The 23,213-nt window shown below is 33.9% G+C and overlaps 1 protein-coding gene across 15 annotated transcripts in view; it reads left to right on the top strand.

Annotated features, from left to right (window-relative positions):
- The window catches only part of Wnk1 (WNK lysine deficient protein kinase 1), a 132,311-nt gene that overhangs the window by 39,025 nt on the left and 70,073 nt on the right, over window positions 1-23,213 (top strand). For all 15 annotated transcript variants that reach the window (XM_077799309.1, XM_026410956.2, XM_026410968.2 and 12 more), the window contains exons 2-4: window positions 12,493-12,665; window positions 19,406-19,626; window positions 21,568-21,725. In XM_077799309.1, coding sequence (XP_077655435.1) covers window positions 12,493-12,665; window positions 19,406-19,626; window positions 21,568-21,725 — 552 coding nt within the window. The remainder of the gene's footprint in view (window positions 1-12,492; window positions 12,666-19,405; window positions 19,627-21,567; window positions 21,726-23,213) is intronic.

The following is a 23,213-nucleotide window of genomic DNA, read 5'->3' as shown; positions in this document are numbered from 1 at the left end:
CAGCCATTCAGAAAAACTTTGGAAACTGTTTCCCCCCATCTGCTGTTATCTCTGAAGCATAAAGTTTCTTTCCTATATAATAAGAAAGAATTTTTCAATCTTTGTCCTTATACATAATCATCTTCTCTTTTTTTCCCCTTCTAAGCCTGTTTCAGTACTGCATAAGACCCTACCTGGAAGAGTTGAAGTTTACTACCTGTTTTTAGTTAGTTGCCTTCACATTCAAATTGATATATAATCAGTTTCTAGAAAACAATTTCAAATTTATGTAAATGGATAGGTATTGTTCTGAGTTTTGCTATATAAGAGTCATTTGTATATAAGAGTTATGCTATATAAATCATTTAGTGAAAGTAGTTTGCCATTTTCTGATAATAAATGTTTCCCTTCTTTTTGTGGTTCATCTGTTATATGTATCTGTTGTATTTTTAACATTAATCTAAGGGTTTTTATATATGCCAAGTTCTAAACATTATAGAATTCTTTGTGGTTTTTGTGCCCCAACAAGCAAAGATCATCTTAGGCCTTGAATTTACACTTTTGTAATCTGGATTTAGGTTAGGGATTAAGTGAAGGGTGCTTAATGAATAGGACCTACAAATTACTGCACATCTGGTTCGAGAAAGTACTCCCATCTTTCTTGTGAGTCTATTTTTCTTCTTATTGCTTTGAAATGAAAACTTTTCTGTAAATATATGAAGTGCAATATAGAACAGCCATACTGGGAAAGAAGGAACTGATAAGTTAGTAAAACCAGATTCTTTACTATTTTGGAGACTTATTGTTTGTTTCCTTGAAATTATTCCAAGAATAATTCTTGGAAGACTCCTTAAGGAGCAAGAGACACGGTATCCTGTTGACTACCCCCCCCCCCATTTTATATAAGTGTTTGTGTGTGTGTGTGTATTTAACTATTGAGAAAAATTAATAATTAGTCAACTAATGTAACTTTCAATGGGATAGATCCAGTTTCAGTTCTAAGAATACCAGATTGGGGCTGGCATTGTAGCTCAGTGGTAGAGCACTTGCCTAGCATTTATGATGTACTGGGGATAGATTCTCAACACCACAGATAAATAAATTTTTTAAAAAATGTCTGTCATCAACAACAACAACAACAAAATTTAAAAAGAAAAAGAGTACCAGATTGGATGGTCATAAAGAAATCTCCTCCAGGAATTTAATCTGTAGATCTGGCTATAAATAAATACATACCCAGAGAAAATTTTCATATTGTATTTCAAAACAGCTTTAAAACCATGTTAGTCTTTTTTTGCTTTGAATAGAGTTTTTGCATGAGAATCATTATTTTGCTTCTAGTAGTTATTTTCCCAACTTTCTAGGCCTGTAGTCTCTATAATGATTCTGAAGTTTTTTAAGAATAAATGACCTGGGCTGGGGATGTGGCTCAAGCGGTGCTCACCTGGCATGCGTGCGGCCCAGGTTCGATCCTCAGCACCACATACAAATAAAGATGTTGTGTCTGCCGAAAACTAAAAATAAATATTAAAAATTCTCTCTCTCTAAAAAAAAAAAGAATAAATGACCTATAGCTTATATTTTTGTTATCTTTGAATTGTTGTTGTATCATGTAGGCCTGTGAGAGAGAAATATGCCAGACTTAAATAATTATTTTTGTGATTCATTTTTTTAAAAATACAAAATAATTTAAAAAATTTTCCCCTGCAAATGGTAAGCTGAAATCCATATTACATTGGGAAGCAGTTTCTCTTCCTGAAGATGAATTTTTATTTCTCTATCCTAATACCCAACATCAATTAGTATTAGTTATAAATAAATAAATAAGACTAGATGCTCAGATCTTGCAAAGTCAGTGTGGTGCAGAAAGTGATAAGGAAGGAGGGCTCCAATATTGACCTAAAATATTTTAATCAAGGAACTCCAGACACTTCTCCACCCATATTTTTGATATGTAAACTTATCATATGTGGTCTTAATTTAGCAGTAAAATTTTGAATATTGCTAAAAATAAAATACTATAGAAGTTAGTACATATTTGGGGAACCGGATTTTTTTTTGGGGGGTATAGTTATTAGCTCAAAAAGTGAAAACTTGAAGTTTAATGAAAACCAATCTCCCTTCTTCACCATCAAAATTGGTTTAGAAGGCTTGTTTCTGTTACATATAAAATAGAGCATACAAAAAGACAGGAGTTATACTTTAAAAAATACTGAAATATGAAGGTAAGGAGAAAATTCTGTAAGGGGATGTTTAAAATGAAACAATTTCTTTAAAACAAGGGAATGAAGATTTCTGCTTTAAACATTAGCATTGTGTTTCTCACTCAAGAAATTACATCAGCAAATAATCTTCTGAGTGCTGTTACTTGGGTGGCACCAATATGAACAATTGTTTCAGTTGTTGCCTGGCTCCCTGCCCTACCAGCAGTCTGGAACTGTGCTTGTTATTATGGGAGTTCATGTGACAGTGATGCTTGGTTTTGTTCATTTAGCTTGTCAAAACAATTTAATATAGGTGGAAAGAATGAATGGGTAGGATAGCTGTCAGCTCTAGTTTATACTAAAGGTAATGAATTCTACAGTTGGGATAGTGTATTAAGGACCCAGGAATATCCAGTCTGATAATACTAGAAAGAAGGTTTTAAAAAAGTAATGCTGGCCAATCAGTTCTTAATCTTATTTGATGGTTTATTGCTACTCTTTCTAAATATTTTATCATTGTCTTCACAATAATTTGATTGATGGCTGCTAATATTTAAATAATATAAGTTCCTATTATTTTACATTCAGATATAGTTAGTTCTAGTACCTAATCCATTTCAAAAATCCCCAGTTAATAGAAATACCACCATAGATCTTTGGAGAAGAAAATAATTTCAGAAGCTTTCCAATTTTTAAAAAACACATTTGTGTAGAATAATGAATGGAACCTGAGGTTTGAACCAACTCTTTTTTTGTATTTGAATTTCTGGGAGATATTAAATTCTTCTGAGTGTCTTAATCTGTAAAATAACTCAACAGGGTTTATTTGGTTTGGTACTGGGGATTGATCTCAAGGGTGCTTTGCCACTGACCTACATCCTCAGCTCTTTTTATTTTGAGACATGATCTTGGTAAATTGCTCAGGCTGGCCTTAAATGTGGGGTCCTCTTGCTTCAGCCTTCCAAGTCCCTGGGATGAGAAGCATGTGTCTGCTACTGTGCCTGGCATCACAGGACTTTTTTTTCTCTTTCTATTTTTCTCCACCCCTCCTTCCCTTTTTAAAAGAATTAAATGAAGTGAAGCAACCAGTTAGTAAATAGGAAACACTTGGCAACTATTAATTTTTAAAAACCCATTCGTATTGATCTATATGCTTCTGCTAGTTTTAATGTATATTTTGTTATTAAAAAAAGTCTTATAAAAGTAAAATACTGTACTTCTCTGAAATAACTTGATTGTAGGTAGAACAAATTGACAAATTATTAAGCTCCAAATTATTTGGTTGGATTTTTCCTCCTCTAAGTGATAATCTTTTCTCATGTACCTATATTTCTGATCTTAAACATTTCAGACTGGGGTATAGCTCAGTAGTAGTGTTCTACCTTGCATGTACAAGGCCCCTCGGTTTAATCCCCAGAACCACAAAACAACAACAAAAACAAACTACAATAACAGATTTAATCCAGGTTATTAGAACCCTTAAAATAAACAATTTGCGGGCTGGTGTTGTGGCTCAGCAATAGAGCACTTGCCTACCACCTGCGAGGCCCTGGGTTCGACCTCAGCACCACAAAAAAATAAAGTAAAGGTATTATGTCCAACTACAACTAAAAAATAAATATTAAAAAAACAATTTGCAAAAAGGATAAAAAATTTTAATAAATCATAAAATAGCATCTTAGGTGACTTCATGGCAAAATTAGAGATTCAGTAATCTAGCATTCTCAAGGGAAATTGTAGGTGTAGTTTTTTTTTTTTTTTAATAATTGCAGAAGGACACAATGTCTTTATTTATTTATTTTTATGTGTTGCTGAGAATCAAACCCAGTGCCTCATGCATGCTAAGCAAGTGCTCTACCACTGAGTCCCACCTCAGCCCATTTGTAGGTTTTATTTATTTTTTAGTTGTAGTTGGCATAATATCTTTATTCATTTGTTTTTATGTGGTGCTGAGGATCGAACCCAGGGCCTCGCACGTGCTGCTAGGTGAGCGCTCTACAACTGAGCTACTACCACTCCAGCCCCCAGTTGTAGATTTTTGAGGAGGAAGAAATATTACTGTTTCCCCCTCTCCTCCTTTCTTTTTTTTTTTTTAAGTTGTGCTGTAAATAACTTTTTTGCAGCTTTATCATGATGAGCTTTTAGGAGTTATTTTTAAGAATCAAAATAGTGCTAATTTTGACCTTTGCAAATTGGTCATTGTGCTTGGATTGTATTTGAGATTCAGAGGTCCAGTTCCCAATTCTTACCTTTCTTGTAAGTCATCGGCATTTCTTTTATCCCGGGGAAATGCTAACTGCTTGTTAAGGTATAACACCTGAGCATATAAACTGCCTGACTGCGCACACATTTTTTTGGCAGAGGGGGCAGAGAGGAATTGCATCCATAAATTCATTCAATAAATAGATATTGAACAAGCCACTATGCTAGGTTATCAGATGCTAAAGAGAGAATGCAAAGCCATTTTGTCACTTCCTTTTCATGAGCACAAGCCTCCAAAGGCTTATTCTTTGGGGATAAAATTCAGTATGTGTTGCTTGTGATTACATGCTATATGAAAGAGGCATGTACTATACATAGTTTATACAAAAACATAAAGGGGGTAGGGTGGGAATGATTGAACCCTAGATTAAAGGGCTGTGAGGGAAGATATCATCAAGGAAATGATAGTGATAGGGTTGAATTGAAGGACTGGGAATTAACTAAATAGAAAATGTTGATAGCATATATATAGCAGGAAGAGCATATATGAAAACCTGAGATGGGAAGGAGCATGACTTGTTGGAGAATGGAAAAAGTAGTGTAGCAAGAAATTAGGCTAAAGGGTTGGAGAAGTGCCTCTTGGTCACAGGGATTTGCAACTTTATCCTAAAGTCTGTAGAAAGATATTTCAGGTTTTAAACAAGTTTACAAAGTTAGAACTCCAACTGTGTGACATATTCTGCTTCCAGAATTGTTTAGAATATGCGAAATTCCAAGAATTAATAGGCATATTGTAGGATTGATTGCATGGGTGTTAAAAATATTCCTGCATCCATACAATGTGGAAAACAGACTGTACAAGGGTACAATGTGTAGAAAAAAATTAGTATAAGATGATTATTACAGGGATCCAGCAGGAAGGGGGGGATAGCTTAAGAAAGGATAGGGCAGTTGAGAAAAACTAAATTAAATTACTTTTAAGTAATTACTTTTAAGTTTTTAAGTAATTACTTTTAAGTTTTCAGCAGAAAGAATTTACAAGCTTTACATACTTTAAAACATTTTTGAAAACGTGGAAATGTAGGTATGAAACAGAAACAACCTTGACATAGACTTTAAATTATAAGTAACAATGTAGAATATTTGTGCTACCCTTTATTTTATATCTAGTGATAATTTCTGGCTAAAGTTACATTCCAGTTGAGAGAAAACATTTCACAATTGAAGTTGCGGTATTATTTTAAATTATATAAGGATTTTTCGAAAGCTGTATAAATTATTCAGACTTAAACTTCCCAATAAGTTTTAATGTTCAGTTCTACACTACATTATCTTGTATAATGTATGCTCCCAAGATTCCAAGTGGCTTACTATATATATTTTTCAATAGTTCTAAACTGTGGGTGGTAAATAAGCAAACTTAAATAAACAGATTTAATTTTTACAGCTCATCATTAGAGTTTTGAGTGCTTTTGCCTACAGTCTGTAATGCACATTTCCAAGCTTAGGGTCTTTTTTTTTAAAACAGATTCTTATGGTCTTAAGCATTTAAAGAAACATGTAAATTGAACTATGAATTTTTTCATGTTTATGAACTCAATCCTTAGGTTGGCCTTCTGATAATGGTCTTAACTATGGTTGAAACTAGTAGCTTGGGCACACACAGAGTTGGGTCTTTCTATGGTATACTGTCAATGCACCAAATTTCCCCCCTTTAATAAGATCATGACTCTTTCTCTTATTGTAAGGTCTAGATAGCAAGAGCCTTGTTTCTGATTTCATCATACACTGTGTTGTGTGATAGGGCATTCACATATTTGTTAAAATGTAAGCAAATGTTTAGAAAATATGCATAGTAATTGCTAAGATGAAAATGAATGTTATATATTGTTGAAGATAGGATTACTTTAAAAGACGATTAAGTAGGAAGATTATATATTAAAAATTTTAAAATATCACATAATGTAGTTCATGTAGTTATTAATCTAATTTGATTGAATTAACTTTTCACAATTTCTTTTAAGATCTTGTTGGTTCAGCCATACTAAAGTTTCAGAAGGTTTAGGTCAACAAGTGACCTAGATTTTTATTGTTTCTAAATTTTCTTTAAATTGATACACTTAAGAACATATGGTAAACAAGATTTTTAAATCCCCTTTGTTAGTAAATAGAAAACCAGACAAGCTGATTAAAAAAAACACACACTACAAAACATCAGATATTTTGAAATTTTTGATTGAAACAACAGAAACTGTCCTTTCAAATGGATAGTTGAGCTTGTAATAATGTGAGATTAATCTCCAAAGTTTAAAAACTGAAAACTAAAGACTAGAGTAGGGAAAGTGTAAATGGACACTAAAATACTTTTCAGCAATAGTTGCCAATTTTGTTTACCCTGAGGCATGGTTTTAGTATCTGAGGATAGGTGAAATCTTGAGCCTAAGCAGAAATTGGAACTGATATCTAATAAAGTCAGTGTTCTTGAAGAGTTAGAACGTTAATGAAAGAACATACCAGAGAAAAGTTTAGTTTCTGAGACAGGGGAAAGAGCTCTAAGACAAAATTTCTGAGTCAGTTGAAAAAGTTTATGCTGAGAATTCATGGCCAAGAACATGCAACATGTGTGAGATTCAAATTTAAGCTCATTGATGGAGTTATGGTGGACAAATAATATCTCTGAGGCACTAGACCTAAATAAATAGATTCAGAGCCTGTGTACAGGGATATACCAACAACTGAGAATATATGGGATTCCAACAGACAAATCACAGTTTAAATTACCCCCTCATCCAATATTGTAAGTCATATGAAGAAACCACCATGAATAAGTGTCAGCTGCCAAAACCTTTGGCAAAATTAGATCCCTAGTTACCTCAAATAAAATGACATTGAATCGAGCTTCTGTATTTTAACTAGGTGTAGTTGTGAACACATGTAATTTCAGTTAACAGAAGCTTAGGCAGGAGAATCACTTGAGCCCAGGTGTTACAAGACAGCTTCAGTAATATAGTGAAACCCATGTCTACTCGCCACCAAGCTAAATATCTTTAAAAAGAGATGAGGCAGGAGAATCACAGGTTCAAAGCCAGCCTCAGCAATGGCGAGGCACTTAGCAACTCAGTGAGGCCCTATCTCTAAATAAAATACAAAATAGGGCTGGGGATGTGGCTCAGTGGTCAAGTGCCCCTGAGTTCAATCCCTGGTACAAAAAAAGCAAAAGAGTTAAATTAAAACATTGATGCTGTTGGGAGTGGTAGTGCAGTGAATACTTGATTTTATAATGAAATGAAAAATGCATTGAAATTAAATACTAATTGAGAATTACCACTTTTCTCCATAATTTGACCTTTCAGATGCTTGGACTTGTCCTTTGGCTATCTCTTCTTTGGGAAATACAGGATTTCAGTGATAACCAAGGATGCATCAATGTGCTGTGCTGCTATGAATCTCAGTCTCAGTCTCAGTGGGCAGGGAATGTGACTTTCGTTGTTAGAGGGCACAGCCTTTTGCTGGACAGTTAGAATAAATGTAATAAAAGGATGTGAAAGTGGGTTTTTGTGGAGCTTTGAGAGAGGAAGTCAGTCTTGCAGTTGTATTTTGAGATGGAGCAAGATCTAAAGAGAGAAAGTTCCAAGGAGGATGCTGGGGAAAAACTTGTCTGTTCACAAAGCAGGAATAAAGTGGAGGTTGGAAGAGATCATTGCAACTGATTGGCATGGCTAATTGAAAATTCCGTGTGTAGAGTTACTGCTGAGTGAGGGAAGGACAAATCTCTCTCTCCTAGGCATTTGGAGCTTGTGAGATGGCCAGAGAATTCCTCTCCTACTGAAAGGTTTAATGTATCTAGCCCTTTTCAGTTTGGGGCTTTTTTGTTGCCGTCCACACCCCCCCACCGCCCCCTTTTTTCCCTTCCTTTTTCTCTGTTAACTTTGCTTTTGATGCTAATGGGGAGAGTAGGGAAAGGAGTGGTGGGTTGAGTTCCCTTAATCTATCCCTGTCATAGATATTTTTAGTGACAGACTGACTGCTTGACCCTATGTTTTATTTTCTTTTGGATGTCCAAATATATACCCCAGTCCTCAAAGACATATAGGATCAGTTGGAAGTGTTTGGCATATGATTATCTATCCCTTGTTCCTGGAGCAGGGGCTGAGACCCTGCCATATATCCTTTGCACCCCTCCTGCCTTTGAAGTTTAATTAATAATAATAGGAGGGGCTAGAGTTATGGCTCACTGGTTGAGCACTTCCCTGGTATGTGTGAGGCCTGGATTCGATCTTCAGCACCACAAATAAATAAATAAATAAACAAACAAACAAATAAATAAATAATCCATTAACAACTAAAAATATTTCTTAAAAATAATAATGATAAGGAAGAGGTAATATGCAGGTTAAGTATAATAACGGAAATTAGTGGATAAGGAGGTAGATCTGAGAACATTGTCAAAGTAGCTGAAAGAAAAGCTTAAAGAGAGAAGTTAAATGATAGGATGGGATAAGGTCACACACATTCTCATTCTCTCTCTCTCTCTCACACACACACATACACACACACCTATAAAGAAGAGAAGGAAAAAGGGGTGAAGCATATTCAAAGAGATAATAATTGAGAATTTTCCGGACTTTTAAAAAGACAAATACTTAGAACTTTGGTTAAAAAGCTCAATAGGTTCATTATATATAAATAAAACTAGATGCACGGTGGAGAGGTTACAGTAGAGAAAAGGAGTCATCAGAGAGTAAACATAACCTACAATTAACGACATTTATACTAACAACTATGGTAGAAACCAGAATAAGCATTAAACAATATCTTGAAAATGTTGAAAGAAAATAAACCAGCCTAGAATTCTGCATCCAAATTAACTATCATTCAAGAATGAGAATGAAATAAACTTTTCATATGACTAGGATTCTACTACTAATGGATATTCACTGATAGGATTTTGAGAAATAGATTTCACTTCAAAAAAAGAAACTGAACTCAGAAAAAAGAAGTAGGAATAAAATGGAATGGTGAGCAAAGATATATGGTAAATATAAGTAAGCATATAATGTTTAATTGATAATTATAAAAGTGATTACTTAAGGAATAATGAGGTAGTATTAAAATATTAGGGGGAAATGTATAAAATGAGGGTGGGGCAATTGGAATTGCAATTTTTTGTGATATCCAAATTATACCTCAGTAAAATTGTTTAATATGTGTTACTTGGGGGGAAATGTTCAATAAAAGAACATGCTGTCTTTATATTATTCCAAGTAACATACTTTAAATTAAAACTCTTAATAATATTCTGATAGGGTTTATTTTTATTTCATTTAGACAATGGTGTCTCAATGAAACAAGCCCAAACTGATCTTGAACTCTTGAAGCAATTCTCCCACTTTGGCTTTCCTAATAACTGGGACTATTAGACACACACCACTGTACCCAGCATATTCCAGTGGTTTTAATTGACTTATGCTGTAATTTCCATATTTTAAAAGTTAACTCTCCCTCATGGGAAAATAGCCAAGATGATTTCAAAGATTATATTGGAGAGGATACAGCAGAAATTGTCTTACTAGGGCTGCAGTATTTTAAAGCTCGGAACAGACAGACCATTGAAATAAAATGTAGAGTCCAGAAATAAAACTGTACTTAATATGGGAAACTGGTGGTGGCCAGGAGACAAAGAATTGTTCATTGGGTCAGGGTCGGGGGATTGGTTGACGATATAGAAAAAAAGTAACAACCAATCTCTCTTTTACCTAGTGAAATAAATTCCTCAACAAGTAGATCCCCCAAATATGGCAAACAAAACGAACTGATATTTTAAAAAGGAAAAGAAGAAAAATCATGGCCTCAATGTTTAGAACTGATGACACAACCCACCTCCCACATAGTAAAAGATGTTTTAATGTAACTTTAATTCAGTCTGTCTGCAAGTCAGAAGACATCAATAAGCAAGGTGAAAATACAAACCACAAATTGAGAAAAGATATTTGTAATTCATAAAACCAATAAAAGATTGGTGTCAGAATAAATGAAGAACTCTTACAAATCAGATAAAGAAACTTGAAATTTGTCTTCTGTGGGCAGCTCACAGAAGAGGAATCCTAAGTAGTTTGGAAAGAAAACAAGATTGCTCAATAATGACGGCAGGATATAATTTTACACTCATCAGACTGACAAAATAGTTAATCCCTAATACTATCAAGTTGTTGAGTATTCCATACCAGAAGTATGTTTTAGTCCATTCAGGCTGCTGTAATAAAATACTTTGGATAGGGTCAATTTGTAAATAATGGAAGTCTATTTCTTACATTCTGGAGCCTAAGAAGTTCACTATCAAGGCACCAGCCTGTTCAGTGTGTCTCTGCTTTGGATGCTGCCTTTTGCTGCACTCTCTCATGGCAAAAGGAGCTATGGGATTAACTGGCTCCATTAAGGGCTCTTGATGAGGTCACTAAGCCCCTCCTATCATCATCTTTGGGGTTAGCATTTCAATATGAACCATTCAGACAGCAGAAATATAGGATTACAAAGGAAACTGTATTTAAAGTTATCAAAGTTTTTAAAAAGTTATGACACAGCAGGCATCTAATGCATGGTGAGATCCAGTAGTAAGTCTAATAACTATCATTTCAAATTAATGATTTTTGAACAAATTAATGAATGATTTTTGAACAATCTATAACCACTTGTTATGTGACATGAAAATATCTAGGTCTGTTGGTGACAAAATTCACAGGTCATGCTGAATGTCATTAGTTGTTTACATTTGTAATTAAAGGGTTTGTTAAATTTTAATTCAAGATTAAAAAATAAAGATTTATTTTTATACAAGTTTATGAGCCTACTTTAAATGAATCTATGGACTACACATTAAGAAATACTATTGTAAGGCCTGGGGTTGTAGCTTAGTAGTAGAGCAGTTGCCTAGCTTGTGGGAGGCCCTGGGTTTGATCCTCAGTACTGCATAAAGATAAGTAAAATAAAGGTATTGTGTCTATCTACAACTGAAAAAAGAAAAGAAAGAAACATTCTATGGACAGTTATATATACATGCTCAAGAAAATTAATGTTGCAACATTGTTGCAGTATTAGCAACAAATAAGATTCCTCAGTAGGTGATTACACAAATTATGATATATTCAGGTGTTTCATATGATATATAAAACCCCAGATGGCTTAATTCAGGATAGTGGTAATACAAGGGTAAAGAGTAGGAATAAGGAGGGCAAGCTACTCACAGGGGGGTCTTTAAGCTAAATGTATAATGTTGGATTATTTAACAATACAACAGACATTATTTTATGTATGCTAAGACAGAGTTTCAATTTTAATTCTCAGAACAATTTAGTTTGTCAAGGGACAAATAAATTAAATGATTTTCTCCTACTTTATCTGAGATAAGAAATTATTCCTGTCAAGTATCAGGTATTTTAAACAGCTGATGAAAGCATACCTGTGAGTTTCTGTAAGTTTCACAACAATTCTGTGAGTGATGTTATATATTCATAAAGAAAATTCTAATTAATAATGCAAAGATAGAACTGTAATTTTTATTTGAATCTGTCTCCAAAACCTACACCCTTCCAAGTCATTAAATTGATTGTCTCTAGCAATTGACAACCAATTTTGAAAATTAAAAGTTAACTGTACCTTATAAGATGAGATTGTGTCCGAGGCACAAATTAACAGTAGAGACACTAAAATAATCTCAAGCATGACTTTATAATCCAAAATTTTCTTAAGCACACCTTAACCTGATTGAGCCTAGAGGCACTTAACCAGTGAGCCACTTTCCCAGCCCTTCTTTGTATTTTTATTTAGAAACAGGGTCTAAGTTGCTGAGGGCATTGCTAAATTGTTGAGGCTGACTGATTCTCCTGCCTCAGCCTACTATGGAGGCCCCGTGGCTTTATAGGCCTGCATCGCCCTGCCCAGCTGTTCTCTTACTGTTAAGACAGACTAATAACTGTTATTAGTAATGTTAGTGTTTCTGTTTTATTTTAATGCTGTTGATCAAGATTTAGCACATACTTAGCATTTAACTCTGTGACATGTGTTTGTTTTATCATTTTAAACTACATTCTGTTTTGTTTTTTGATTTTAGGATCGAAAGTTAACAAAATCTGAAAGGCAGAGATTTAAAGAAGAGGCTGAAATGTTAAAGGGTCTTCAGCATCCCAATATTGTTCGATTCTATGATTCCTGGGAATCCACAGTAAAAGGAAAGAAGTGCATTGTTTTGGTGACTGAGCTTATGACATCTGGAACACTTAAAACGTAAGTCCATCAGTATTATAAAAGTTGACCAAGAAGTGTGAGAGGATTTGATTTTTATTATTTTAGTCCTTATATTAAGGAAGGAACAATCCTCCCAAACATTATTATACTTGCATATTTTGTATCCACAGAGTTCTATGATATATAAAAGTGAATTGATAATTATTTATTGGTAACTATTGAAATGAGAAGTTATTGCAGAATAAACCTAGTTATTTTAAGTCATTGATGGTGTTTCTAAAACTGAGGTGCCAGAAATCAGATGTTAAGATAGCCCTCTAGTGGTTAAAATGAGAATGAAATTTATTGCAAAAGTGCCCTAACCTCTACCTTTTGAGTACTGGGGATTGAACTCGGGGACACTCAACCACTGAGCCACATATGCTGTTTCAATACATACCCCAAGCTTCAAAAGGAAAGGGTACCTCCAGATAAAAAGCAAAGAGAAGATAACTCAGAGCCAAATCAGAAGCTGATGTCTCAGCGGTCTATTGGGATTTCATACCAGACATTGATGCTTAAGGAGTTTTACTAGGGTTTTAATGTCCATTTAAGGACAAAAAGTCTTAGAAATCAGTAGAGAAGGGAGCTGGAACTTAGCCTGTGTCAAAAACAAACAAACAAAAACTCTAAATTCACTAATACACAAAAAGGAGAACTCAGCCAGTGAAAACTACAAAGAATTTTGCCCCTTTGCCCAAGACTGTGGATAAGTGGGGAGTCTATGAAAAATAGAAATTTGTATTTCTTTTTCCCCATTTGCCTCTCTGCATGCTACCAATATTTGAGTTATTATATATTCTACCACTTCATATGTAAATGGTTCTATGATATGCTTATAGTACCTGGCTGGTGTAGGAAACCCCAGCCAAAGAATGCATATCATATTGATCCAGAACACAAAAAAACCTCCCAGGTTAATTTTTATAGTTCACTGGTCCCACCATCCATGGATAAAACAGTTTCCAAAGAAAATGATCTCACAATAAAAGTATAAATCACACCAATAAAGATGAACATACAGAATGATACAGTAGCATTGCAGCAATTAAAGATACCATGGACAAGAATAAAAGTAATGATATAATAAGTATTTATATAAGAATGTCAGTGAAGATATATGAAAGTTTATAAAGTATAAAAAGAAGGCATGGAAGCCATAAGGAGATAATAAAAAGAAGACATAGAAGCCATAAGGCATAGAAGCCATAAGGATTTCATTAAAGCGGGGGGAGGACAAACATAATTGAAAAAGATCAGAAGAACTTCTAAAATAATAAAAAAATCATTAAAATTAAAAATTCAGGGTTTATCAACAGTAAATTAGTAAACAGTAAAAAGCAACAGTAAATAAGAGTAACAGAAATCCGAATGCAACAGAAAGCAGAAAAAGAGAATGAGATGTGGATTTTTTTGAGTAACCACCTTAGTGTTTGCCATTCTGATTCTACTAATTTACACTTCTACCAACAATATATATGGAGTCTCTCTTATTCACATACTTGCCTGCATTTGGATCTTTTGTCTTTTTGATAATAGCCACTCTAACTTGAGCAAGGTGATACCTCATTGTGGTTTTGATTTGCACTTCCCTACTGATTAACAATACTAAGGTGTTTTTGTTGGTTTGTTGGATATTGGGGATTGAACCTAAGGGCACTTGACCCCTGAACTACATCTCCAGTTCTTTTTATTTTTTATTTTGAGACAGTGTCTCACTAAATTGTTGAGGTTCTTGATAAGGCCCTGAGGCTGGCCTCAAACTTGTGATTCTCCTATGTCAACTGCCTGCGTCACTGGAATTACAGGTGTGCACCACTGTGCCTGGCAATATTGAATATTTTTTCAAATAGCTGTTGACTATTTGTATGTCTTTTGAGAAATGCCTGTATAAGTTTATTGCTTTTTTGGGGGCGAGGGGTGGTTACTGGGAATTGGACCCAGGACACCTTACCACTGGGCTACCCTCCCCATTCTTTTTATTTTTTATTTGAGACAGGTCCTTACTAAGTTACTTAGGGCCTCACTAAGTTTCTGAGACTGGCCTTGAACTTGTGGTACTCCTGCCTCAGCCTCCTGAATCTGTTGGGATCATAGGCGTGCGCTGCCCTGCCTGGCAATTCCCTATTTTTTTTTTTAAATTTGTCCTTTTTAGATATACATTACAGTAGAGTGTATTTTGACATACATACATGGAGTATGACTTATTCTAAATAAGATCTCATTCTTGCAGTTGTACAGGATGTGGAGTTATACTAGTCGGTATTCAAATATGAACATAGGAAAGTTATGTCCAGTTCATTCTACTGTCTTTCATATTCTATTCCTCTTCTCTTCATTTCCCTTTGTCTTATCCACTGGCAGTTGCCTATATTTTAATCGGAATCTTTGCTACTGGAGTGTGTGGGGGTTATTGCGTTAATTTCTCAAATAGTTGGAAATTAAACCCTTATCAGATCTATAGTTTGCAATATCTTTTCCCATTCTGTAGGTTTCCTATTTATTTTGTTGATTATTACCTTTGCTGTGCAAAAGCTTTTGTTTGATGTATCATCTGTGTTTTTCTTCTAGTGGTTTCATGGTTTCAGGTCTTACATATAAATCTTTAATTATTTTGAGTTTATTTATATGAGGTACTATGGATTGAACCCAGGACCTCACACATGGCAGACAAGTGCTCTGCCACTAGGCCACAGCTCCAGCCCCCTTAATTTTATTCTTCTGTGTGTAGATATCCAATTTTCCCAGCAATTTTTACTGAAGACTGTACTTTCTCCAGTGCTTGTTCTTAGCACTTTGTCAAAAATAGCTTGGCTATAGATGTGTGGGTTTTCTTTTAGGCTATTTCTCTTCCATTGTTTTGAGTGTCTATGTTTATACCAGTAGCATGCTGTTTTGATTATTGTACCTTTGTAATATGTTTTGAAGTCACGTAGTATAATGCCCCCTGCTTTGTTCTCTTTGCTCTAGATTGCTTTGGCTCTTCAGAGGGTGTGTGTGTGTTTACATAAAATTTTAAGATTTTTTCCCTAGTTCTTTGAAAAATATCATTGATATTTTGATAGTGAGTGTATAATATAGTGATTGCTTTCAGTATGCGGACATTTTAACAAAATTGATATTCCCAATTCAGGAACAAGGGCTGTTTTTCCAATATTTTGTGTTGTCTCTTCAGTTTCTTTCATCAATGCTTTGTAGTTTTCAGTGTGTAGTTTTGTTGTCACTTCTTTGGGTATATCAGATTTCAGGGCTTTGTTTTTGTAGTAATTGTAAGTGAAATTACGTTGTTGAATTCTCTTTTCAGATAATTCAGTGTTTGTGTATAAAAATGCTGCTTTTTAAATATGTTGATTGTTTTCTGCAACTTTGCCAAATTCATTTATTAGTTTTAATGCGGTTTTTTAGAGTCTTTGGGGCTTTCTAGGTCTAAGTTCATGCCATCTGCAAAGAATGACAATCTGACTTCTTCCTTTTCAATTTGGATACTCTTTTTCTTTCTTTGGTTTGGTTTCCATATCTGGGACTTCCCATTCTAGGTTGAATAAAAGTGGAAGTGGGCATCCTTCTCTTATTGCAGGTCTTAGAAAGTTTTCAGCTCTTCCCCATTCAATATGATGTTAGGTGTGGACTTTTTATATGTAACCCTTATTAGGTTGAGGTATAATGCTTCTATTCCTAATTTGTACAGAGTTCTTAAATATGAAGGGAAGTCAGTTTTATCAAATGCCTTTTCTATATCTACTGAGATGATCATATGGTTTTTGTCCTTCATTTTGTTGATGTGGTGTATCACGTTTATTGATTTGTGTATGTTGACATGTCCTTGAATCCCTGGGATGAATCCCAATTGAACATGATCTGTCTCGGTAAAGTGTATATGATTCAGCAGGAATTTGTCCATTTTGTCTATGTTATTAAATTTGTTGTGTGTTCCTAGTAGTCTTTTATGATCTTTGCGTTTTTAAAAATATTTTTTTAGTTGTCAATGGACCTTTATTTATTTATATGCGGTGTTGAGAATCGAACCCAGGGCCTCACATATGCTAGGCAAGCATGCTACCACTGAGCCACATGACTCTAGCCCATGATCCTTTGTATTACTGTGTCAGTGTAATAACTCCTTTTTGTTCTGACTTTTGCTGTTGTTTAGTCTTTTTTTTTTTTTAATCTCTCTAGAGTTTATCAGTTTGGTTTATTTTTGTTTTTTTATTTCGATAGTACTGGGGATTGAACTCTGGACAGTCTACCACTAAGTTATATCCTCAGCTCCTTTAATTTTAAAGACAGGGTCTCATTAAGTTGCTGGAGTTGCCCTCAAACTTTAGATCCTTTTTTCTTGCCTTCCTAAGTCAGTAGGATTATATGTGCACCAGCACACCCAACTGATTTATATTTAAAAAACAAAACAAAACAATTTTTTTATTAATCTTTAATTTTTTTGTCTTTATTTCATTTGTTTCTGTTCTTCATAGTTTCTTCTACTTGTTTTTGGTTTGGTTCTTGTTTTGTTTAGTTCCTTGAGGTATATTGATAGGTTTTTAATTTGCGACCTTTCCGCATTTTTGATGTAGGCATTGATTTATATAAATTTACCTCTTAGTACATCCGATACATTTTGGTATGTTATGTCCATTTTCGTTATTTCAAGACATTTTAAATTTTCTTTTTAATTTCTACCTACTAATTGTTCAGAAGTACGTTAGTTTCCATGTTTTTGTATAGTTTCCAAAGTTCTTTTTGTTTTTGAGTTCTAGTTTTACTGCATTGTGGTTGAAAGAAATACTCGGATTTTAATTTTTTTAAACAGTTGAAACTTTTTTGTGTGGCCTACTATATGATGTATCCTGGAGAATGTTCCATGCTATTTAAGAGAATATGTACTCTGGTCTTAAGGTGAAGTTTAACTTTGCTGTTTCTTTGATTTTCTGCCTGTATGTTATGTCTATTGCTGAAAAGTTTGGTGTTAAATTTTTCTTCTATGTTGTTAAAGTCCCCCCCCCCCTTTTAGGTTTAATATGTGCTTTATGTTTAGGTGCTCTGATATTGGATGCATATGTATTTATAATATTTTAATGTATTTTTAATCTGTAAAATCTACCTTCTGTTAGTTTTTTTTAAAAAAAAATTTTTTTAGTTGTAGTTGGACACAATACATCTATTTATTTATTTATTTATTTAATGTGGTACTGAGGATCGAACCCAGCACCTCACATATGCTAGGCAAGTGACAGCCCTTTTTGTCAGTGTAATAACTCCTTGCAAATGAAATAGAATTTCATTTTAGTTCCACTGGTAGCCTTTCAGGTTTTTTTCAAAAATTGAATTATTACTGTGGAGATCGCATTTATATTCTTAACTCTTCACAATTTAGTGTTCATACTGTGCATTTTCATGTAAAATATTAAAAAACCTTTACACAATTCATTATTCTTATTCCTTTTGATTCTTGTTCTTGATACTGTGATTTTCATATAATGCACTTACATATTTTATAGGCCCTCCCAAAATGTTGGAGATTTTCCTTTAAGTAGTCTAATATATTTTAAAGATTGTAAGAGGAAAATCTAATCTTGTATGTTTAACATTATTAGTGCTCTTCATTTTCCCCCTTTATGTTTCCAATAAAATGTGCATCAGAATGCATTACCCAGACTGTATCTTATCTGCAATGGGTAGCATTAGAAATTTCTATTCCTTTCTGCTAGCGTTGCCTGGGTTGCATAGACTGTGTCTCAAATATACGTATTTCAAAGGTCAACTAGAGATTTGGGCAGAGAGATATGCAGAATCTGCTTCTACTTTTTGGAATTTTCTTCTTTCAAGATTTCCACTGTCAATAGAACTTTTTGAGGTGATGGAAATTTCCTAATATATGCATTGTCTAAAAGTGTACCAATTGTTACATGTGGTTTTTGAGTATTTGAAATGTGGCTATTAAAACTGAGAAACAGGATTTTTTATTTTAGTTACTCTACATTTAAATGTAAATTGTCACATTTGGATAGTGGATACTTTCTTGAGCAGACTGTCCTGGCAGAGTTCTGGTGGACAACAATGTCTTTGATGCTGCGGATCCTAAACTGTCTTTTCTTATCTTGATTTTAGCTGACCTTATAGTCATACTGGGACCTTCTCTCCAGTGAAAAGGTATAGAAAGTAGGAATCTCAAGCATTGCTTTTCCTCATCCTTGATTGAATTCACCTCCAAATTGTGACTGAGTTTGATTGCTCTTCAACACCATCAAATCATTGTTTTGTATATTTTTTACTAGAATTTATGAATACATTTACAACAATTAGGAGCTACATCATTACCAGAAGTAGAACTCTACCTCTTAGTCATTTTAATAGGCAGAACTAACTTTAAGGAATTCATTTTTGTGTTTTATTATTGAGATTTTCTTTCCAACTGCTAAATAAATATTTTGTTCTCTAAAATAGTTGGTTATTGCTAATGCTGATACAGCCAACTTGATCTCCTATTCGTTTACAAAAAAGTTAGTTACCTAATACTGTAGCTGTTCAGATGAAAAAGTACTTAGAAGAATTATTTTTCTGTTTTTTTAATAGAATTTTTATTTCAAACTCTTTAACCTTTCTAAAAGTATCGCTAACCAGGTTACTGAATCTTAATATTCTAAATTTGATATTCCCATCTCAAGTATGCTAGAATTTAATGGAATTCTTCAAAGGAACACTCATATCATTGATAACCTTTTTGGTGTACTTTCCTTTTCCAGGTACCTGAAAAGGTTTAAAGTGATGAAGATCAAAGTTCTAAGAAGCTGGTGCCGGCAGATCCTTAAAGGACTTCAGTTTCTTCACACTCGAACTCCACCTATTATTCACCGGGATCTTAAATGTGACAATATCTTTATCACTGGCCCTACAGGCTCAGTTAAGATTGGAGACCTTGGCCTGGCAACCCTGAAGCGAGCTTCTTTTGCCAAGAGTGTGATAGGTATGTTTCAAGTGTACCTTGGAGCCTGTCTAGCCTTCTGACATTACTTCTGTTTAGACACCTGACCCTGTCAGAACTTTTCTGACATGAAATAAACCTTCAGAAATTTATAGCTTGAACCTAGAAGGTGATCATTTCTACTTATGAAATGTGGGGTTCTGTATATTTATGCTTTTATAATCATTTTTAAGATTATTGGTGTTTTGTAAATTACATGGGGGGAAGTAAGGTGAACTTTGTTGACAAAACCTCATGTATCAACCTTATTGAATCATTCTCTCGATACTTAATATTTTGTGTACTATTTATATAGTATGTTTAGTATATCACTTTCTTTGTTAATGAAATGAAATATAGTTTGACATAAAAAATGTACATTGGGTATGTATTTGAAAAGACCTGTCTTTTTAAAACTTTACTTAAATATATGAAAATATGACAGTTTATTCTGAAAAGTTGATTTTATATATTGTTTTCTAACTTCCACTTTTCCAAAATTACAAGTATCCAAAATAGATTTTTCAACCTTAGTACTATGGACATTTGGGGATGGAAAATTGTTGTAAGGAACTGTCTTGTGCATTTTAGGATTATTTATCAGCATCCTTCTGCTTTTTACCCACAAAATACCAGCAGTAACACCTTCTGTCCACCTACTCTTAGTTGTTATAATAAAAAAAATGTTTGTAGACATTGCTCTTTGGGGGGGAAAAACTGTTCCTTCTTGAGGATAAATGATCTAAAGAATAAGGCTATCCTTTCAAACTTTTAATCACGTGTTAGTCATAATTGAAAAAAATATGTTTTGAGCTCTCTGAAGCAATTATCATAATTTAACTTGAAACCTTCACAGACATTTTACTTCACGCCACACAAAAAGGGCATAATAGTGAAAAAGAAATTAACTGATTATTAAGTAGGTTGAATCCTAAGTATTAATAGGAAAGGCAAATTACTGATGTAATTTGCTTACAACAGTGTGCTCCTTGGAATGTTAATAACTAGGATTTGAAATGCTATTTTTACATTTTCTTATAATAATTAACATGATGAATGGAAAAAAGTTATTTGAAGCTGATTTCCTTTTTGCCATCTTCACCAGAAATCCCTGGCCCAAGATAATTTTTATTTTCTTTGTTTTTACCTAATGGAAGACTTAATTATTCAAAAGCATTGCAAAACCTAGTCCTGTGGGATTACACACTCTTGCCCATAAACCAGTCTGTATTTGAGTTCTATATTTGTGCATGCATATATTTTGGGGGTTTTTTTTGCCTCTAGGATGTCCCTCACTCTATTTCCTGTATCTGCATTATGTTTGTATACTGCAGGTTTAATGGTAAGTATGTGAAATAAAGGGCTCCAGTGAGTGACCTTTATAATCAATTGCATTTTATTTTATTATCTTTAAAAATGTATTGCACATTGGTTTTTCACTGCAAGGCCTCCTTTAAAAGTGAAAATGATTAGGTGTAGTGTTAATGACATGAGACTTATCTGTAAATGTTCACTTTACAGTTACTGTACAGTAGGGGGCAGACAAATACTTAATCTTTTTTAATCCATCATATATAAGTAGAAGCCATTATATCTGCTTTGTTCCCTGCTAGTTTCTTACCACTTCCTTCCATTTATTTTCTGTATGTTATATTAGTTTATCTCTTAGCCAAGACTGTGCTCTGACATTGAATTATAAGGATCCATTTTAAACCATACATAAATAATCAGTTATTTACCCTGTTAAGTTTCTTATAAAGGCCTTACAGTGGAAGATCTTCTATGAGATATTGGATGGAATAGACTGACTAAGAAGATGTCCTTCCTCTTTTTCCTCTCCCAATTTCTTCTCTCTCACAGGTCAACCCCAGTGCTTCTTCCCCTTGGTGAGTAACAACTGCGTCTTCTGCTTGCATTGAGTCTGAATCGTTCTTTTAATTTAAGGTACTCCAGAGTTCATGGCCCCTGAAATGTATGAGGAGAAATATGATGAGTCCGTTGATGTTTATGCTTTTGGGATGTGCATGCTTGAGATGGCTACATCTGAATATCCATACTCGGAATGCCAAAATGCTGCGCAGATCTACCGTCGAGTGACCAGTGTAAGTCTTTCTAACTGTTAAAGGTACCCAAGCTCCGTAACATCCAACCATGCCAAAGGGAACAATAGAACCAAGTATACCAAATAAGATTTTGGGAGGGGGAAGTGTTGAGGTATGTGCAAGGCATGTAAGGGCAAAGATAAAAGAACTATCAATTTATTCTATTCCTCCTTGCATTCTCTTAAAACTTTATTATGAGACATACTTTTTTTTTTTCAATTTTATTTTTTATTTTAGGAGGACACAATATCTTTATTTTACATTTACGTGGTGCTGAGGATCGAACCCAGTGCCTCATGCATGCTAGCTGTGCACTCTACCACTGAGCCACGAACCCAGCTCCCGACATACTTTATTTTTAAAACCATACTCTCATCACCTACTTTGCAATCCCCTATTAATTCATCTGAGCTCTCATTCCCTCCTACTGCATACATAGCTTAGTGCTTTGTCAGATTAATTTGTTCACAGATTTTTCTCTGAATGGCTTGATTCGGTATGTTAATTTATTAAATTGCATATGACTACCAACAATAATTAAGGTATAAATTAATAGCTTATTATGGTTTAAATTATCCATGTTAGTTCATGTATGCTGACAGATTATTTCTTTGAGCTATCCAGTTAAAACCTGAAATCTAGTTGTTTAGGGCTTATCATTTCATTTTACCAGTTATGTACTTCATCATCTCTAAAAAGATATAGTTCTTTCTAACATACCCATATTATACCAGAGAAAATTAACATTAATTTCTGGATCATATACCCTAAATGTATTCAGATATTTTTCCCATTGTTTCAGTGATATCTATTTAGAGTTCATCTTTAAAATAGGTTCCATCAAGGCTCACAGAAGATATTTTGTTGTGTTTTAGCCCGTTACCTTCATTTTCTGTATGCCATTAATTCACTGAAGAATTTAGATTAATTATTTTGAGGAATGTCATAATTCTGAATTTATCTGTTTGCTTCTTACAGTTTAACTTTTATTCTTTTCTCCATATTTCTATAAAGAGAAGTTTGTCTTAAAATAGTCATGTCAATGATGTAAAACTAAGTTTTTTCCTTTTCTTGGCACTTACTTGAGTATACAGTGTAGTTTTCTAGAGTCTATATGAAATTGCAGAAGTTGTCATAGATACATTTGTCTTCTATTAAACCGTACATTAAAAAGAAAAGCAAAAAGCTTTTTTTAGTTTGGAAAATATTGGAGTTTAAAATTTTAAATGTTTTATATTATAACATACTTTCATACAGTTTCTAAGTTTTAACTTCTAACATGGTAAATATCATTAGTTACAACATACAAAAACCTGCGGGATCCCCAATAATTTTATGAGTGCAAAGCATTAACAGAAGTTTTGAGAGCTACTATTCAAAAAGCCGTGACAAAATTTAGGCTAGACAAGAACAACTAAAAAGAGGAAAGATTTATTTTGGTTCAGGGTTTCAGGAGATTCTGTCCATGGTCAGCTGGCTCCAAAGCAG

This window comes from Urocitellus parryii, chromosome 5 (genome assembly GCF_045843805.1).
Source record: "Urocitellus parryii isolate mUroPar1 chromosome 5, mUroPar1.hap1, whole genome shotgun sequence".
In the NCBI taxonomy this organism is placed as follows: domain Eukaryota; kingdom Metazoa; phylum Chordata; class Mammalia; order Rodentia; family Sciuridae; genus Urocitellus; species Urocitellus parryii.
Note: the sequence above shows the minus strand (reverse complement) of the source record. Positions and strands in the feature narration are given on the sequence as shown.